Source organism: Danio rerio, chromosome 9, assembly GCF_049306965.1.
Source record: "Danio rerio strain Tuebingen ecotype United States chromosome 9, GRCz12tu, whole genome shotgun sequence".
Classification (NCBI taxonomy): Eukaryota; Metazoa; Chordata; class Actinopteri; order Cypriniformes; family Danionidae; genus Danio; species Danio rerio.
The window spans coordinates 36920167-36938812 of NC_133184.1; the positions used below are offsets into that span (position 1 = coordinate 36920167).

The 18646-nt window shown below is 42.6% G+C and overlaps 1 protein-coding gene across 6 annotated transcripts in view; it reads right to left on the reverse strand.

Moving 5' to 3' along the window:
* ncam2 (neural cell adhesion molecule 2) overlaps window positions 1–18646 on the reverse strand; it is a 398045-nt gene that overhangs the window by 58553 nt on the left and 320846 nt on the right. For all 6 annotated transcript variants that reach the window (XM_005167807.5, XM_068223276.2, XM_073911544.1 and 3 more), the window contains 3 exon segments: window positions 5665–5815; window positions 3067–3254; window positions 467–563 (listed from right to left, as the gene is read on the reverse strand). In XM_005167807.5, coding sequence (XP_005167864.1) covers window positions 467–563; window positions 3067–3254; window positions 5665–5815 — 436 coding nt within the window.

The window sequence follows — 18646 nt, forward strand, 5'->3', positions numbered from 1 at the left end:
TGCTCAGGTTTTTTTTCAGATTACCTTTACAGGGTTGGAGAAAAGTACGAATAGGCACATAAGAAAAGTAACTAGGCAATATTTTTGCTATCTATGTTAAGCTGCTTTTGGCATGTTTTACATTGTATAAAAACTACAGAAATTGGGCCAAACTACAAAAACTTTAGTACTTGTGGTGTTAAAAGCGTCATAATTAAAACAGTCTAGTACATATAGGATTTCATATTCATTGTGTCAATAGTACAGGCATTGACCACAAAAAGCAGAATTTAAAATACGGGCTTTTGACCTATTTTTTATACCTAGTTATTTCCCTCCATTTGGTATATGACTGTTTCTAAAACTGGAACTGTAATAACACACTTCACCTCTACAACACACCTACATTCATTATTGTCACACAGCAATTGTACCGACAGACACGCATCAGCGAGATGGATGAGCTGAACCCATGGTGAACACGCACCTGCCTGTGCTAGGATGAACTCCTGGAAGCGCATCCCGATGTTGTTTCTGGCTGTGCAGTTGTAACGGCCAAAATCTCTGTCTGACATCGGAGTAACCTGAGAACCATGATCATTCATACAATAATTTTTTACATGAGTGTCATTTTAAACATTTGTTGACATATATTAATGTTGTTTTGATGTTCTGTACTCATTTGACACAGATAATATGTGGTAAACTTTTTGTTTCCAGAGAAGTGAAACGTCATTGAGTCTTGTCAGAGTTCTCTCTATCAATGAGGCTACCTAAGAAAGACAACTCTGCTTGTACAAATAATCTGCAATAATATTCTATCGCTCTGAATATATTAGAAACTGCTCATCATACAAAATAAATACAATTTTAAAAAGACTCAAAAGAAATGTATACTATCATAAACTGCATGATCAGCAGTAATTAATACACTGAATATTTTTTGTTGTTGTTTTTGCACAAAAAATATTTTACTAGTTGGCATTTCTATACATTTCTATTGCTAACACTTGGAAGTAATGTCGTTTAGTTAACACTACTTAATGCATTAACTTTCAAAGAGCAAAACAATTTTACAACATTTATTCATTTAGCTAATGTTGGTTACTAAACAAAATTAGTTAGTTTATCTCAGCTCATTTCCATTAAAATGTATATACTAATGCATTCATTGTTGAAATTGTAAACCTAACTAATGAACACTATAGAAGTATCAGGTTAGCTGCAATAATCGAGGGTAACTATGTTAGCAAATGGAAGTTGAAACCATATTGTAAAGTGCTACCATTTAGTAGTATATTGCTTCTGTATATTTGATATTAAACAAAGTTGGCATTATAATTTATTAAAATTAATTAATATTTATTAAAATTAATTAATAAAATTTTACACGTAAGTGTGAACAGTGAGATGAATTTCATCACAATACTGTACTGTATGTGCAAAGCCAGATTATTTGCATATGTATTTTTTGCAACACTTTGATTGTCCATCAGGTGTCACTACCAAACAGGGGCACTTTCACAGTTCACAGTTCTCACAAAAAGAACAACAAACTTCTGAATATAGCAGAAACAATAGATACATACATGCTCAAGGAAACTAAAAAATACCCACAACCAGTATTGAGGAAAGTTACTTTAGAAAGTAATGCATTACAATTTTGAGTTACTCCCCCAAAAAAGTAATTAGTTACAATACTTGTGTTACTTTTTATGTTAAGTAATGCATTACGTTACTTTTGAGATATTTTTGAGTTACTTTTTCTTACTTGGCTGTGGCTTGATCTCTTTCAGAACTTTCAGGGTTGGAGGAGCTCTGCAAATACCAATGCACTGTTTAACCTACACAAACTCGATCCTGGAGAGCCGGTATCCTGCAGAGTTTAGCTACAACTTTCTTCAACACACCTTCCTGGAAGTTTCTTGTAAACTTAGAAAGAGCTTGATTAGCTGGTTCAGGTGTGTTAAATTGGGGTGGAACTAAAATATGTACATCTTTGTTTCTGTCTGTTTCCGTGGGGAGCAAATTCTCCCTTTGAGTGAAGGATTCAATGTGACTGCATTCATTTTACTTCAGCTATTTATTTTGGAAAAATTGAGCAATCAAACTAGAAAGTAACTTACATAACATTTTTTAAAAAAGTAACTTTTTAGGTTTTTAAAAGTAATACATTATCTTACTCTTTACTTAGCAAAGTAATATTATTGTGTAACTCGCATTACTTGTAAAGCACTACCTCAACACTGCCCACAACTATATTTAAAAAAATATAAATTACACAATTTATAATGATAACATTTGGAGAGAAAAAGCACAGACATTGGACATGTGTGTGTCAACCACTCACATTTCCATATGCTATCATATAAAATTATGGCTCAGCAATTAATCAAAAAGGAAGCAAAACTAAAATTCATAGCCTATCACTGATGCAATTTCACTATGTGGGTTATTACATTTTTTTTAACCCTGCAAACTAAAACATGTGGACAGACTGAGAATTATATATAAAATTAATTGACTGTTGTTTTGCTAAAAAAACTACCTTTGACATGAAAAAAGGAATTATTTAAAATAAAAAAAAAATAAAGTCACTTAAAGTATGATAAACCTTTCACACTAAAACTGACATGCGACCTTATGTCCTTATGTTATTGTCTTTATTTCAAGCAATGTTTGCTTTAATCTCAGTTTGAATAATAATCATTAGTTTACTTCAATGATTTTAATATCACAAATAATATAAATCTGCTCTTTAAATAGAAAAAGATGTTCCAGCTTTAATAATTAATTATATATTTACAGTACAAATGATTACATGAATAATAAGTAAATACAAGTAAAATACAATAATTGTTGAAATCAATCAATAAAGTGTTCAATTAATCAATGTTTTAATTTTAGGTCATATCCATCTGGCCTTACTTTAAAATACTGCGCGCTCATGAATAAAAAATGAAGTGTACTTTAGGCTTAACTCCCCTGGTCCTCATTATCTGCATCAGATCTTATTGAGGAGATTAGAAGAGCAAAAACAGCAGATAGTGTAAAGAGCAGTGTGCGTGTCTGTGTGTGATACTGTACCTCGAGGAGAGATCTGCCAGGAGCAGTGTACACACGCATGTTTCCAGCACCTTCGCTGGGAATGGTCAACTTTTCTCTTCTCCACAGCATTGTAGCCGGAGGGTTAGACATCACATCACAGCTGATGTTGACCGGATTGCCTTCCCAAGAGAAAAATATTGTGTGGTTGGCCTGGAATTTCGGTGCATCTGTGAAAGAACGGTAAAGAAGCACTCAATAATGGCAAGCGCCGAGGTCTTCAAACAGTCATCCATCAAAAACTCATTTAAGATTAGCTGCCCCAAGTCTAAATTAAATCCTACCATGTACCATGCAGGTTTAGACGCTTCCACACACGCGTTAACTGAACACTTTATCATGGAGTTTGCGTTCACTCGGGTAAAATGGACTTCTAATCAAACCGAATCTGAAGCATAGCCACTTCTTGCAGGTTGCTTCAAATTTTTCTAAACAACACCCATCGACTACCAAAAAGGCGGTGGATGGTGGAGGATTTCATTTGGCGGTATGTAAGAGAGAAGCAATGAGGCAGAGGGTGTGTGAGGCACAGAGTATTGTGGGATTGGGAAATGCTGCATTATATGTGATTTCTCAGTCTCGCACCCACACACACCGACAGGCACACACATACCGAGACACAGAGACCCGGCACACACACAATCACACCCATTTTTTCCATTAAAGAGATTGATGCTGCCCACAGTGTCACATCGGTGACGGATTGAGACTGAATGAATGGGTATATTAGCAACCCTGCTAGATGGTCCATTCCAGTGCACCTCATAATGAGATATATATCTACCCTGCTGCTGCTGTTTCTGACGATACAGAAGCATGCAGGATACAGAACTGTACTTTGACGTTTCAATTAATTTAATATTTTTAAACAATAAAAATGAGAAATAATAATAAAACAGCAGTAAGTACACACAACAGTAAAAATGCATTAATGGAATTCATCCAATTTCAGAATTTAAAAAATAATAATAAAAGACAATAACTAAAAAACAAATCCTATTTTAATCATGTCAAAATTAATATTTGTTGCATTTTATGATATCATAACATCTTAAAGCATTTAAAATATGCCAATGTCGCAAAATCAAAAATGTAGCTCATAGGGACATATGAATAATAATTCATCCAAGCTAGTTATAATGAATTATTGTTATTTAATAATTTATAATTATTATTAAGTTTATAAAAATGTTTAAACCTACAGTTGAAGTCAGTAATAATTAGCTCCTTTGTCTATTTTCTCCCTCCAATTTCTGTGTAATGGTGTAGCGGAAGGGGATGCTGGACAACAGAGTTAAGGATGCATGTGCAGTTTATTAGGAGTAGTCATGCTAGGGCAAATAGGGGCAAACAGAAGCATTAAGCTAATTGAAGAGCATAGTCAAAAATAGGCGAATGGTCAGTACAGGCAGCAAAGACTCAATATCAATGGTAAAACAAGGCAAGGATCAAAACATGGAAAAACTAGACAAAAAACTATCAAATTCATAATGATGTCACTGATTTGGTGAAAAAACACACAAAATGATATCGATATGATTTATTTTTGACATAAAAGTGATTCTGTACTGGATTTCTTTTAAACCTTTTATCACAGTCTTGGACAGGTCAAGGATTAGTAACAACATTGCTTTGATGCATTCTTAGATTTTCATTTTTTCTCCTTAATTTAATGCTGTTTTTGCCCTATTGACTTCCATTATAACCACATTTGATGGCGCATAAATTAACAGACTTTACTTACTTATTATTACAGTACTTTTTACTTACTCCATGTAATTCTGAGAGTTGAGATGTCTGTTTTGATTTAAAGGTGTGTAATTGTTACTCTCACACACTCGCAGACACACATACAGTATATACACTGTACTTTGCTGTTACACTCCATATAAAATCCACAAACTAACCTTATTCAAAGGGTTAATGGTGCCAACTGATGATCGACAGTAAAAATGACACATTTTCCTCTTCCCAAAAGGGAAAACCACCAACAATCAAAACTGCATGATTATATGGTGCTATGTTGTTATAATGGAAGTCAATGGGGCAAAAAACAGCCACCAAAAGTAAAGTAGGGGAAAAAATAAATAAACTTAATAAAAAACAGTGCATCAAATACAATGTCATTTCACATGTCCAAGACTTTGGTAAAAAAAAAAATCCAGTCCACAGTCATTTTGTATATTGAAAATACGTCATTTTGTGTGTGTTTTTTCACCAAATCAGATCATTTATGAATTTGACAATTAACAAGTTCTGTAATTAAATCCTGAAATTTTCTAGGTAATTTAGTAGTTTTGATCAGGACTACTACAAAATAAGATTTGTCACCAAAAATCATTCCATATGCCGAAATACAGAAAAAGTTATGGCCAAATTAAGACTCATAATCACCCCAGAGTGGATGAAAACATCCCTAACAGTACAGGGGTAACAACAGTAACAAGGATTAAATTCAGCCCATGTAAACTGTTTGCAACCATTAATCCAATGAATAATTTTTTCAGTGTAAATTAGTTCATTGGAAGTTGTGACAAATTCAATTCAACTTCAGAACTTTGCAACAATTCAACCACTCACACTCTATATCCAGAAACATGCTCTTCTGATGGCCACCGATTCTGCTGAGAGCCTCGCAGTCAAAACGCCCCCAGTCTGATAGCTTGACTACAACAATAGTCAGCATAGATTCTCCATAACGTCCTCGCACCTCTACACGGCCGTCTGGACTCTGAAAAAAAAAAAAACATCACACGCTTCAGTTATTTGCAAACCCGATAATCAGAAAGTCAAGGTTGCAGGATTAAATATAAAATCTTGTCATAGCAAGAAGTGGGGATTAAACTTTTAAGACATGACTCACATGGACAAATCCAAAGCAGAGATTTTTTTAAAGATTCATAGAAGGAAAGGGTGCAGAGTGGCTTTGCTTTTCCCTGATCACAAAGAACATGGATTTGGAAGTACAAATATTCAATGGTATTTTCAATCAGATTAAATACACATGCACCATATTTTCACTGCATATTAGGATTAGGATTGCATCATGTCTTGATCGCATTACTCACTCTAGATAGGACATAGGACACTGTTGAGGGATGCTATAAGAAAAACTGTTATGCAAGATGCTTTTATGAATTATTGACTACAGTATCATTATACAAGTTGCCAGTGTTCAATGAATACGAGTTGTGATGTGGTTCATTAGCATATCTGTAGGTGATATTATGCATACAAGCTCTGTGCCAAAGTGAGCTGCCTACGTAGACAGGATTTTGAAGCATGATAAGCATGCTAGCAACATAAAAGACTGTTCCAGAATGTAATTACGCCACTTTCTGTGATACCTTCTTGTAGACTTATTTCTAAAACAGCATGAGATAAGTGGAAATAAAATCAATCCAAGATGATTATCGTTCAAAAAGTTTGAGATCAGTGAGATTGATTTGAGAAAAAATACCTTTATTCCAGCACAGGCTCATTGGAAATATGTGCTTAAGCCTACATTTTTGCAAAGCTGCAAAAGCATACTTTAATTATAGTTTCTAGGTAAAACTAACACTATGTGGAAGTATGATGCCAACAGCTTTTGTTCCTTTTCACATTAATGATATTTACATGGACATAAATGATGATGGACTATTTTGTGCAGTTATCTGCGCAACACCAAATTATTACCACAAAGGTGCAACAGTGTATATGATTTGCAATCAAATAAATTTGCCTCACTTATCTATCTCTACATGCAACTTTTTTTGGGCTTGGTCAGTCCTGCACAGTTCCACAAAACTGATAAAAGCAATGTAAACTCAAGTTAAATCTATGTGGATGTGATGGATTTCAGTTACATTTGCTTTTGAAAACATTATTGGTTGGGTTAGGGAAGGGTTTAAGCAGTGATCAATTTGTATATCAATAATTTCCAGAACACAACCAGAAAATAAAAGTTACCATGACCGATGTTCACCACACAATTTCAGTTTTCCCAGAACATGAAGTTAGTAAGCGGATATAGTGGAAAAAAGCATCAAATTTCTGAACTTTCTGTCTTTAGGTAATGTACAATATAACGTTATGGGTCAACCATGGATAAAAAAAAAAATAAAAAATAAAAATAAATAAATAAAAATATCTAGCTAGAACATAAATTGTATGAAATATCATTATCCATTTTACTAACACCACTGACATTTAGTTCATTTCACTATTATGTGCCAGGCGAAAATGACTCACTCTGTCTAATCTTCAAGAAGAGCTCACAGTTACCTCTTCTGTCATGTTTTCTGGCTGATCTGACTCACTTTGCTTCTGTCTCCCGCTATCCTGATCCAGGGGCAAAGGATTTTCCCGAGATCAAATTTATTTGTGGTTTTAAAAAAATAATAAAATATGCTTGACTGCCTCTGGCATGCTGAGAATACAAAATATTATTTAGGTAGGCCACTATGCCATTATTTATTTTTCACTACTTATTGCATAAAAAAAAAAAAATCACCAACCAATGAGAGTGATTGTAAACGTAAGAAAGCTGATTGGCCAAAAGTGACTACCTTTCCACAATCCACAGAGATTTGCTTGCTGTTTTTCATTTGTACTCAATCAAATTTTATCTCTCTCTCAAACACATACATGCAGGTATTCACCAGGTAAAAAATTAATGCTGGATGAGCTAAAATAAATATTATTTATTAGATTAGATGACATTTCCTGAAACAGGATCCAGCAAGATCCAGCTCAAATTAGACACTGGGTTTAGGTCTAAATGTACTCTATGTAACACATGTCAGACTCCCAAACATGTATAAAGCACCCTCAAGCATCCGTAACAGGAAACAAAACGTGGCCAGAGCAACGCATTTTACATTTTTAAAAAAATGCAGGCTTGAGACACATATTTTCAATGAGCGTGAGTTCCTTTATTCAGCAACATTGATTTAATTTGGTCAAAAACAACAGTTTTGTTGTTTGTTTTCTACAATTGTCTATCAGCAATCAAAATACTTTCTTTTGGGCTCAACTGAAAAAAGAAACACATAAAAGCTAAAACCTCTTGAGGGTGAGTAAATGTGAGTACATTTTTATTATTGAGTAAAGATCTATTTTATAACAGCTTCACACATACTAAGTCATCAACAAGGCCACTTGCAAACAAACAAACAAACAAACAAACAAACAAACAAACAAACAAACAAACAAACAAACAAACAAAAATAGATAAAAATAAATGCAATAGATGATATGTTTCCATGTTCAGTATATGGAAAACATTGCGCAGTTCAAGTCAGTGGGCTCGACAATCCTGCCGTAGGTGACTCACTCTTTCTCACTCCATATGTACCAGACATGTTCTTATAAACACTCTTTGCTTTTTGGAAAACTTTGTTAAATTCTGTGTGTGCTCCACAAAGGTGAGAGGGCTTGACAAACCAACCATAGGACACACTCTCTCCTTTCTGTTTGCTCGGAGAAAAGGAAAAAAATAAAGAAACTAGCTTAGATTTTCAACCTAGGCTCATTATTGATACATACTCCTATAAACATTTCTGGAGATCATAAAAAATATCCCAGGACCTACTTTTTTGTTATCGCGAATCCACCAGAGGCTGCTTTGTACATTTTTTTTAGATCTCAAATTTCTCTTGCGAGTGCCTGCTGTTCTCGATTAAATCCACCAGAGGGTGCTGTTGACTGACTAAATGACCAACCGACCAACTGATACCACCAACCATCCCCTTCCCCAAACCCAACCGACAGTGTTTTTATAAAAGTTCTCATCTGATTATTACCACATATTTAGATCTTAGCATATTCTCACCCTGTTATTTACTTGTTTAGTTTACATTTTGCCTTTTGTTTTTTCTAGGCTTTCATGAACTATTCTTTGCTTGACTTGAACCCCATCATTATGGCCAACTTCTCTCTGCATCTCAGGTCCATCGAAATATGTGGTGAGCTACTGGGCAAACTGGTAACAGTAGAAAATCCATCCACATAGAGGTAAGCAGTAAACTGGTAACGCGAAAAGAAACAACGTTCATTTTAAAGATGAAATATAACCGTATGAAGCTACATAATTCGCGCTCTCCAGAAATGTATTCAGGGGTACGTTTTCACAATAAGCTGTGTTGTAGATATTTATGATTCATATACTGCTACTCTCTGATGATTCAAAGTGTTTATTTTATCCTCATTTGTAAGTGGCTTTGGCAAAAACGGTCTGCTAAGTTAACAAAACGATATGAAAGCCACAGGATGGCATAGTTATCACTGTCTGTCCCTAAATGATGCAAATAGTCTGAGATCCTTATAAACATGGATCTCTTTTACCATCTTAAAAGCAAACAAAGTTGAGCAGACATCACACAAACCTGTGTTTCGCCAGCCACAGGAGCGCTCTGATGTAAATGAACTCTTCAGCTTTTCTCACTGCCCTCTGAAGCGTCCGCTGCATAATAAGCAGCAGAGGGATGTGTGGCAGTGTCAGTTTAGATTAGTGAGAGTGAGCAGTAGTGTGGTTAACGAGAGGCAGTGCGTGATGACAGTTTTGAGGCCTGTCTTCCTGTCTCAACACCCCGCTCATCATCTGCTGACCAAAATTGCCCTCAGTCAGTCACTAATCTACATACTCACGCTGACACATGCATCGCAGCAGCCAGACCCATTTCCCGGCCGCTCCCCGTTGAAGGAAACAGGTCACACCAGCTTAAAGGCATAATTCACCCCAAAATGAAAATTTTGTCATCATTTGCTAGCCCTCACGTCGCTCCAGACATGTAGAACTTTCTTTTATTCTATCGAGCACAAAAGATGGAATTCTGAACACTTGCAGCACTTTCTATGAAATTACAATGAAAGGCTTTCAAGCTTGAGAAAAAGATGGAAAAGCATCATAAAAGTGGCACATATGATTTGTGCATTGTATTTCAAGTCTTTTGAAGATGTACAATGGCCTTGTGTGAAAAGCAGAAAAAAATGCTTGTATTCACCAGATCAGTAGAGTCACTGAGGCAGTGGAATGAAACAATGTAATCTCACAGCAATTTGTACTTTTTGATTAAGTTGCTAATTTGCATTAAACCTCTGAGGTCTGAGGTCGTTTTGGGGCTCCTACGATGTTTTGACATGCCCTGACATTTGTGCTTACTTCAGCTACTTATTACGTAGTATTGGCCAACATCTATTTTTTTTAATTCAGCACAAACTATGCTATAATCAGGGATGGGCAAAAATACATTGAAATGTGTTTTAATAAAAAATACAAAACATCACAATTTTAAGTATATCAAAATAAACTACAAAATACAGCAGCCACAAATGTATCAAAATAAAACACTGTGTTTTGTATTTTGAAAATACTACAAAATACTTTTACAAGGGAGCATTACAGTTTTTTTCACAATCCTCCTAACAATGGGCATATTTGATCAATACCGTCATCATTACACTGATTAAGTGAAGTAAATAATGATTAACAACAGTGTTTCTCTGAACAAGTTTAAGTCAGCGTCTCTGCCAACTCATTCACCGCTACTGTACATGAGGAGGTATTCATAAAACGTTCGAGGTTACTAAAGTAACCCTTCGTTCCCCGAGGAGGGGAACGGAAGCACTATAAGTGGATTTGATTTGTAAAATCCACGCATTGGGAGGTTCGGTTCAGAAGCTACTCGTCTGAAAGAGTATTGAACGGGCCAATTAAGAATGAATTGGCAGCGCAAGCCTGCGCAGATGAGCGGCATAAGCAATCAACTGAGTATATAAGCTCACCTGGCGCCAGCAGACGCTATCCTTTTTAAGCTGAAGAGACTTTCAACAGCTAAGGGACAGTCATTATGGCGACGGAGTATAGTGCTTCCGTTCCCCTCCTCGGGGAACGAAGGGTTACTTTAGTAACCTCGAACGTTCCCCTTCGGGGGGAACTTCAGCACTATAAGTGGATTTGATTTGTAAAATCCACGCATTGGGAGCCCATTGAAAGCGCCATAATGACTGCACCTTACCAACACCCCCGATGAGGAGATAGTCAAGCAAGCGTGACGCACCCGCATCATGGGGGGCGCGGTCCTCCAACGTGTCCCTGGCCCTAATTTATCCTACTTCAACAGAAGTTTTACGGATTTAGATATATTTTTTGGGAAGTCGTGAGCATCTAGATAATTCTAGGAAAATACGACAGTACGTTGGGAAGCGTGCAATCCCGATAGGGAGGACGCTGCGGAGGCCATCCGTTACCCAAGGGGGGAAAGATGGCAGAATTTACATATGGACTAGCCCTAAAAAGGGGGAGTACGCATAGCAAGAGAGTGGTTAGCGGGGAGGGAAGACACGGGTCCGCCCAGGGGGGGGACTTAACCGTGGCGGAATAAGCATATGGGATCGCCTAGTGGGGATCACGCATAGCAGGCACCTTTATCCAAAACGCGGGCTGACCAGCGGGCAGACCTACAACGTAGTGGGCCAGCAAGTGACTCCTCCGCTGAGTCAGTGCTGGGGGCCACGGAGGAATCTGCAGGGCTCACCTGACGGGGAACTTTACTGACAGATAAAAAGGCGCACGTATCTCCGTGTTAGGGAAAATGGCGCAGCAAGCGTGTTTCAACACCCTACCGAATTGTTTCCTCAATCACCAAGGGTTACCTAATACCCTTGAGGAAACCGGCTCCACTCGCAGATTGTAAAACCTTGCAAATGTGTTGGGTGTCACCCAGCCCGCAGCTCTACAGAAGTCTGTTAGAGGGGCGCCGCGTGCGCGCGCTCGAGAGGATGCGAAACTCCGAGTGGAGTGCGCACGCGCTCTCGGGGGACGCGGCTTATCTCGGCTCTGATAGTGAAAGAAAGGCATCCACAATCTAGTGGGAACTTATTTCGGTACGGCACTTCCCTGCTGCCGACCGTTATAACAGACGAAGAGCTGCTCAGATGATCTAAACTCTGAGTGCGGTCCGGATAATACGCAAAACGCGAACTGGACAATAAAGAAGGGCTGGGTCTGCCTCCTCCGAGGGCAGCGCTTGCAGGCTCACTACCTCGTATTAAAACGGAGTGGTAGGAACCTTGGGCACATATCGCGGGCGGGGTCTCAGGACGTGAGAGAAGCCAGCCCAATTACAGGCACGAGTCACTGACCGAAAAATGCCTCCGGGTCCCCGACCCTCTAATCGATATCAACGCGACCAGCAGAGCTGTCTTCAGGGACAAAAAGATACTGAGTCGAGGATCGAAGGGATCTGACGCGGCTTGTGTAGCGAGGGCGAGATCCTAAGAGGGCATGAGAGGGGGCGGGATGGATTAATTCGCTTAACGCCCCTGAGGAACCGGATGATGAGGTTATGCGTTCCCACGGTGCTGCCAGCCACCGCGTTATGAGAGCGGAGATGGCAGCCACGTAACCTTGAGTGTGGAGGGCGACAGCCTGCTCTCCAGCTTCTCTCGGCGTAAAGAAAGCACAACGCTGATCTGGCAAATTACGGGGGTCTTCTCAGCGAGAGACACACCATTCAGTGAATAGACTCCACGTCAGGGCATAGGCGCGCTCGGGGAGGGGGCTCTAGCCCGAGTGACGGTATTAGCCACCGCAATCGGAGGTTACCTAAGTCTTCCTCGCGTCTAAAATCTCTTCAAAGATCGGCGAGGGTGCCAGGTGGTGCCCTGTCCCTGAGAGAGTAGGTGCTCTCTCGAAGGGACTGCCAGGGGAGGGCTATCGCGAGGGAGAGCTCTGACATCCAGGTCCGGTTGAGCCAGAGGGGCGCAACCAGCAACCTGTTCCTCGTCCTCTTCCTGACCTTGCACAGTAATTGCGCGAGCAGGCTCACTGGGGGAAACGCGTATTTGCGCGTGCCCCGAGGTCAGCTGTAAGCCAGTGCATCCGTGCCGAGAGCACTCGGTCAGGGAAAGAACAACTAGCAATGAGCGATCTCGGGGGAAGCAACAGATCGATCTGGGCTTCCCCGAATCGCGCCCATATCAGCTGAACAGACTCGGGGTGGAGTCTCCATTCTCCAGGACGCAAGGCTGCCGTGAGAGCGCATCGGCTGCACGGTTGAGCTTGCCTTAATATGAATGGTGTGCAGCGATTTCAGCCGCGGATGACTCCAGAGGAGCAGACGGCGGGCGAGCTGAGACATGCGGCGAGAGCGCATACCCCCTATACGGCTGATATACGCCACCACCGCCGTACTGTCCGTCCTGACCAGCACGTGTTGCCGCTCCAGCACCGGAAAAAAAACGGTGGAGAGCGAGGAACACTGCCAACAGCTCCAGGCGATATGCCAATGCAACTGGGTACCTTTCCACAGGTCCGCAGCCGCATGCCCGCAACGCACAGCCCCCCAGCCCGTGTTGGAAGTGTCTGCTGAAACGACAACAAGACTGGACGCCTGTTCTAGAGACACCCAGGCCTGTAGGAACGAGGGGTCGCTCCAAGGGCTGAGGGCGCGGCGACACAGCGCAGTAACAGAGACTCGGTGTGCGCGCGCGTGCCATGCGCGTCTGGGGACTCGATCGTGAAGCCAGTGCTGAAGTGGTCTCATATAGAATAATCCGAGCGGCATGAAGCGGCTGCGGATGCCATATGCCCCAGGAGCCTCTGAAATAGTTTCAGTGGGACCACTATTTTACTGTCGAGCTCTCTCAGACAGTACAGCATCAGCTGAGCGCGCTCTCCGGAGAGGCGCGCTGCCATGGTGACCGAGTCCAGCTCCAGCCCGAGAGAAGAGATCCTCTGCACAGGGGCGAGTTTGCTCTTTTCTCGGTTGACCTGAAACCCCCACAGGTGGAAGTGCCAGAGCACTTTGTCTCTGTGCATAATCAACTGCTCCGAGAGAGGGCAAAAATCAGCCAGTCGTAAAGAAATTGAGTATGCAGATGCCCGCGAGCCGAAGGGGCGCTGAGGCACCCTCCGCGGGCTTGGTGAGGACCCGCGGAGACAGAGAGAGCCCGAAGGGGAGGGCTTTGTATTGCCAAGCTCGACCTTCAAACGCAAACCGCAGAAACTGTCGGTGGCGAGGAAGAGTGGAGACATGGAAATACGCGTCCATCAGGTCTAATGCTGCAGACCAACCCAGAGGACGAACGCACCGGAGGATGCGCTTCTGCGTGAGCATTCTGAACGGCAGCTTGTGCAGGCAGCGGTTCAAAACGCGCAGATCTAGGATTGGCCGTGACCCACCGCTCTTTTTGGGCACGATGAAGCGTGGGCTGTAAAACCCACTCTCCATCTCGGCTGGAGGGAGCGGCTCGATTGCATCCTTCGCCAGGAGGACAGCAATCTCCTCTCGCAAGACAGGGGCGGACAGGGGGCTGACCCTGGTGAATACACACCCGTGACTTGGGGGGCCGTTTCGCGAACTGAATCGCATAGCCGAGTCTGATTGTGCGTATGAGCCACCGCGAAGAGCTGGCCCGCGCTAACCAGGCAGGCAGAGCTTTTGCTAATGGACTCATCGCTACAATCGCTGACGTACCAGCAGTGGGGCAGCGCGGAGTGGGTGTGCTGATCCGGGAAGCTCGCGGGTCCCACGGAAAAGCTGGAGGTGAGATATTTGCTCTCACTCCAAACCCGAGCTCCGGAGGAGAGGCTCGAGGGGTGGGAGAAAGGAGACCGTCCTCCCAGCGCTCGTGAGCCACTGGCGAAACGCACCGAATCTGCAAGCTAGAAAGCATAGCGTCCCAGACTGGCAGATTTCGGGCTGTCACATCTGGGGAAGTGAAAAGTGCCCTTTCATAATGTTTTCATGGCAGTAAAAAGTGCCGTTGGAAATGGGGCCCCGCCCTCCAGCGGGGAAAGAGCAAGTTCCCTCTTCTCCAGATGGCCTGTCCCAGGGGCGCTTCGCGGTCCGTTGCCGGACTTAGCGGCGTTCTGGGCAGGGGGGCTGCCTGCTTCCGAGGTGCCCGACGCGCTCGCTTCGCCTGAGGCGTGTGCGGGGGCGGAGCAGCTCTCGTAGGCGGGCGCCTTCGGCGAGGAGCAGGTATGAATGGCACGGCGGGCGGAGCGGGCTACGGACCGCCGATAAGACATCACCCACCAACTGCTCTCTCACCGCCTTGAATTCCTGGGTGAATTCACAGACAGTGTCGCCGAACCTGGCTGGGGATATGGGGAAGTCAAGAAAGCGGACTTTGTCGACTTTGCGCATATCAGCCAGGGGTGGCGCTCCTGGACCACTAATGTGGACATCGTCCTCCCCAACGCACACGCAGCGGACTCAGTAGTCCGAAGAGCTAAGTCGGCGGCGGTGCGAAGCTCGTAAGCCTGGGTTGGACCCACCCTCGTGCAGCTCGGCCAGCGCCTGCGCTTGGTAGCGCTGGTAGGTGGCTATCGCATGCAAGGCGGAAGCAGCCTGGCCCGCAGCTATGTAAGCTCTAGCTCCGAGGGAGGTAGATAACTTACAGGCTTTGGATGGGAGACGAGGCGGACCCCGCCAAGAAGAGGCGCCGCGCGGATTTACCGCCATCGCGCACTTAACCTGAGGAATCGCCACATACTCCCTGGCTGTTTCACCGTCAAGAGTGGTTAGGGTGGAGGAACACGCAGCACGAGCAGAAAAAAGTGCTTTACAAGACCGCGTGAGCCTACTGTGCACCTCCGGGAAGAAGGGAACGCCCCTCTAGTCGGTCCGGCCGCGGAGCTGGGGGATAAACCATCTCCAACCCACGGCCGAAGCAGCCCGGGAAAGCACGGCTAACATGTCCGTTTCAGGATCCGTAGTGACAGCGCTCACCAGCCCGAAGGGGGCGAGCGGGTCTGGATCATCATCGGACAATGAAAGCCCACCCTCCGATGCCGCGGTGGACATCTGGTCTCCGGTGTCATCGGGCGTAAGGGCTACCATCTGTTAGACGGATCGCTTCCCCCGCCCGAAGCTTGGATGGAGCGCTTAGAGGAGCGGGAGGTCCGCGGGCCCGTGGGCGACGGATTATCTCTCGCTGAAACCCTCAGATCTGCCCGAGTGCCCGCTGCAGAGCAGGGGACAACTGGGGTGGTTCACCCTTTTGCAAAGGCTAACCGCGATCTTGCGCAACAGTCATGGCATCGCAATGACGACATGAACTGCCCGCAAGCAGCGCATTAACATGCTGGACCCCCAGACATGTAACGCAGTGCCCGCGCCCATCATCCGAGGACAGGAAACCACCGCATCCAGAAACGCATTGTCGCAGCGCCGTCCTGATAAGGACGTGCTGCACGACTGTGTTGCTCTTTCTGTGAAGTTTGCAACTTTATACGCACCGCTCTGGAGGACCGGACCCAAAGAACGCCAGGCAAGGGAGAAACCCAGCTCGACCGTCTGCCACTGCGTGTACACACTCTGGACCGGGAGAATGCTCTCGTTCGCTCAGAATCGCTGGTCACAGCAGGAGGAACCCTCATCGACTCGATCAGAAAGTCTCTGAAGCGAAAAGGATAGCGTCTGCTGGCGCCAGGTGAGCTTATATACTCAGTTGATTGCTTATGCCGCTCACCTGCGCAGGCTTGCGCTGCCAATTCATTCTTAATTGGCCCGTTCAATACTCTTTCAGACGAGTAGCTTCTGAACCGAACCTCCCAATGCGTGGATTTTACAAATCAAATCCACTTATAGTGCTGAAGTTCCCCCCGAAGGGGAACTTGTGTTTCTCTTTGATTTTGTCATAGATTTTGTACAAATTTCATACAGAAAGTCCTGTCTTGAAAATGATCTCTTTCATCACTTTAAAAACTATTTAATGCAGATAATGAGTTGGAATATAGTACAATATCTCTTGATTGTGAAAAATGCCACCATCTCTTAAAAGTTTTATTTGAATAGTTCACACTTAACTGATGATTGATTATAAAGCTTGTTTGGCATACTGTCCTTGGAGAGAGCTCTGAGCTCAAAAGAGCCTCGAGCCCAGGGCTCCTTCCTGTTTGCAAGGCGAGAGGGGAGTTTGAGCTTAGGTAGATCTCGAGAACTCCCCTGCAGTAGTAGCTAATGAACAGATAGTGATTGCTCTTAAGAGATAACTACTCACTAGGAGCATGTCTATGGTGCTGATTTAAATTAGTCAATTAACTTAAGTTGCATATTTTTGCATGGTGGGAGGAAACCGGGGAAGAGGGGAAATCCACTTGAGCACAGGGAGAGTGTGTAAACTCTACACAGAAAAGTCGGTTGGCTTGGTAAGGACTAGAACCAGTGACGTTCTTGCTGTGAGGCAACAGTGCTAACCACTGGGCCACCGTGCCACCCATCGAGAAGAGCTTGCATGATGTACGCTCTGCTGGGAGAATTCTATGGATTATGGATCAAACCAATTCAGAATTCATACCAATTAGATAATATTTTGACAATATGTGATCAGGTTAAATGAACTCAAGGACTGGATAAGTTCAGATGTTGTGGTGAACATCAATTTAATTTAAAAGGCCTTAATCAGGGGTTTCCAAACAACTCGGTCATGGAGGGTGGGTGTCCAGCATATATTAGTTCCAACCCCAAATAAACACACCCGAACCAGCTAATCAAGCACTAATCAAGCACTGTCCTCTATATGTCAAGTGACAGTATTTACATTTTAAAAGCCTGATTCATATGAAACATTTAATTATAGTAGGCTTTTTTGTAGCTCCTCAATTAAACAAAGACACAAATGGTAAACATTAAATTTGAAATGACGGTCTCTGTCAAAGGTATTCACTCCAACCAACTCCCTATCATTCTCTCTCTCTTTTTTCAGATGGGATGGCAGGCCAAACTAAAGGTTACCTTGAGCCAACTTTGGCCTGGGGGTCCTACTTTGGGCACCTCTGGCCTAGGTATACTAGAAACTTCCAGGGAGATGTGTTAAACCTGAACTCAGGCGCTGTTTTTTTAAACATTTCAGTGTTTACGAAAGGATTACATCAAAAAGAACACGGTAATCTCAACAAACTATACATCAGTATAAAGCAACAACCCTCAAGCAGCCAGTTGATTTTCAATGCGAAGCTTATAAAGAATGTATTTGCTAAATTTGTCTAAGCTGTTCAAGGCACGCTTAGTAGATATGGAGTAAATACCATTGTAATAAAAACACACACACGCATTGATTGCTGTATATCACAGTTTATTTTAAAAGGAAAGAGTCCTCAGAACAACACCCAATAGAGCACATTTAGTCCAACGAAACAATAGTGTTAAATTATGAATGGTTAGTAATTTGTTTATTTCACCGTTTTTGCAGAAGACCTAGGATGAATTTGGAGCTAAACTTTGCAGGACACTGGCCCTCCAGGACAGATTTTGAACACCCCTGGCCTGAATGATTCATTGATGATCTGGACTTTTCTCACAAACTACATCATACACCATGGAGAAGTAGGCTGGATGTCAAGATTTTCAATGAATAAATTACATTTGAGTCTGTTCGTCACACTATAATCTATCAAACAGTTTCTTTAGACTAGGAACAATAAGATACCAGTCATTTGGTGCTTTTTTGTCATTTGACAACCTCTTTTCTCAGTCACTATTATTATACACAAAAGAGTGCTCCAGGATGTTCTACAGAAACACAACTCTGTGTTTCATAGAGTAAAGTGCTTTTAAAATAATTATTCCTC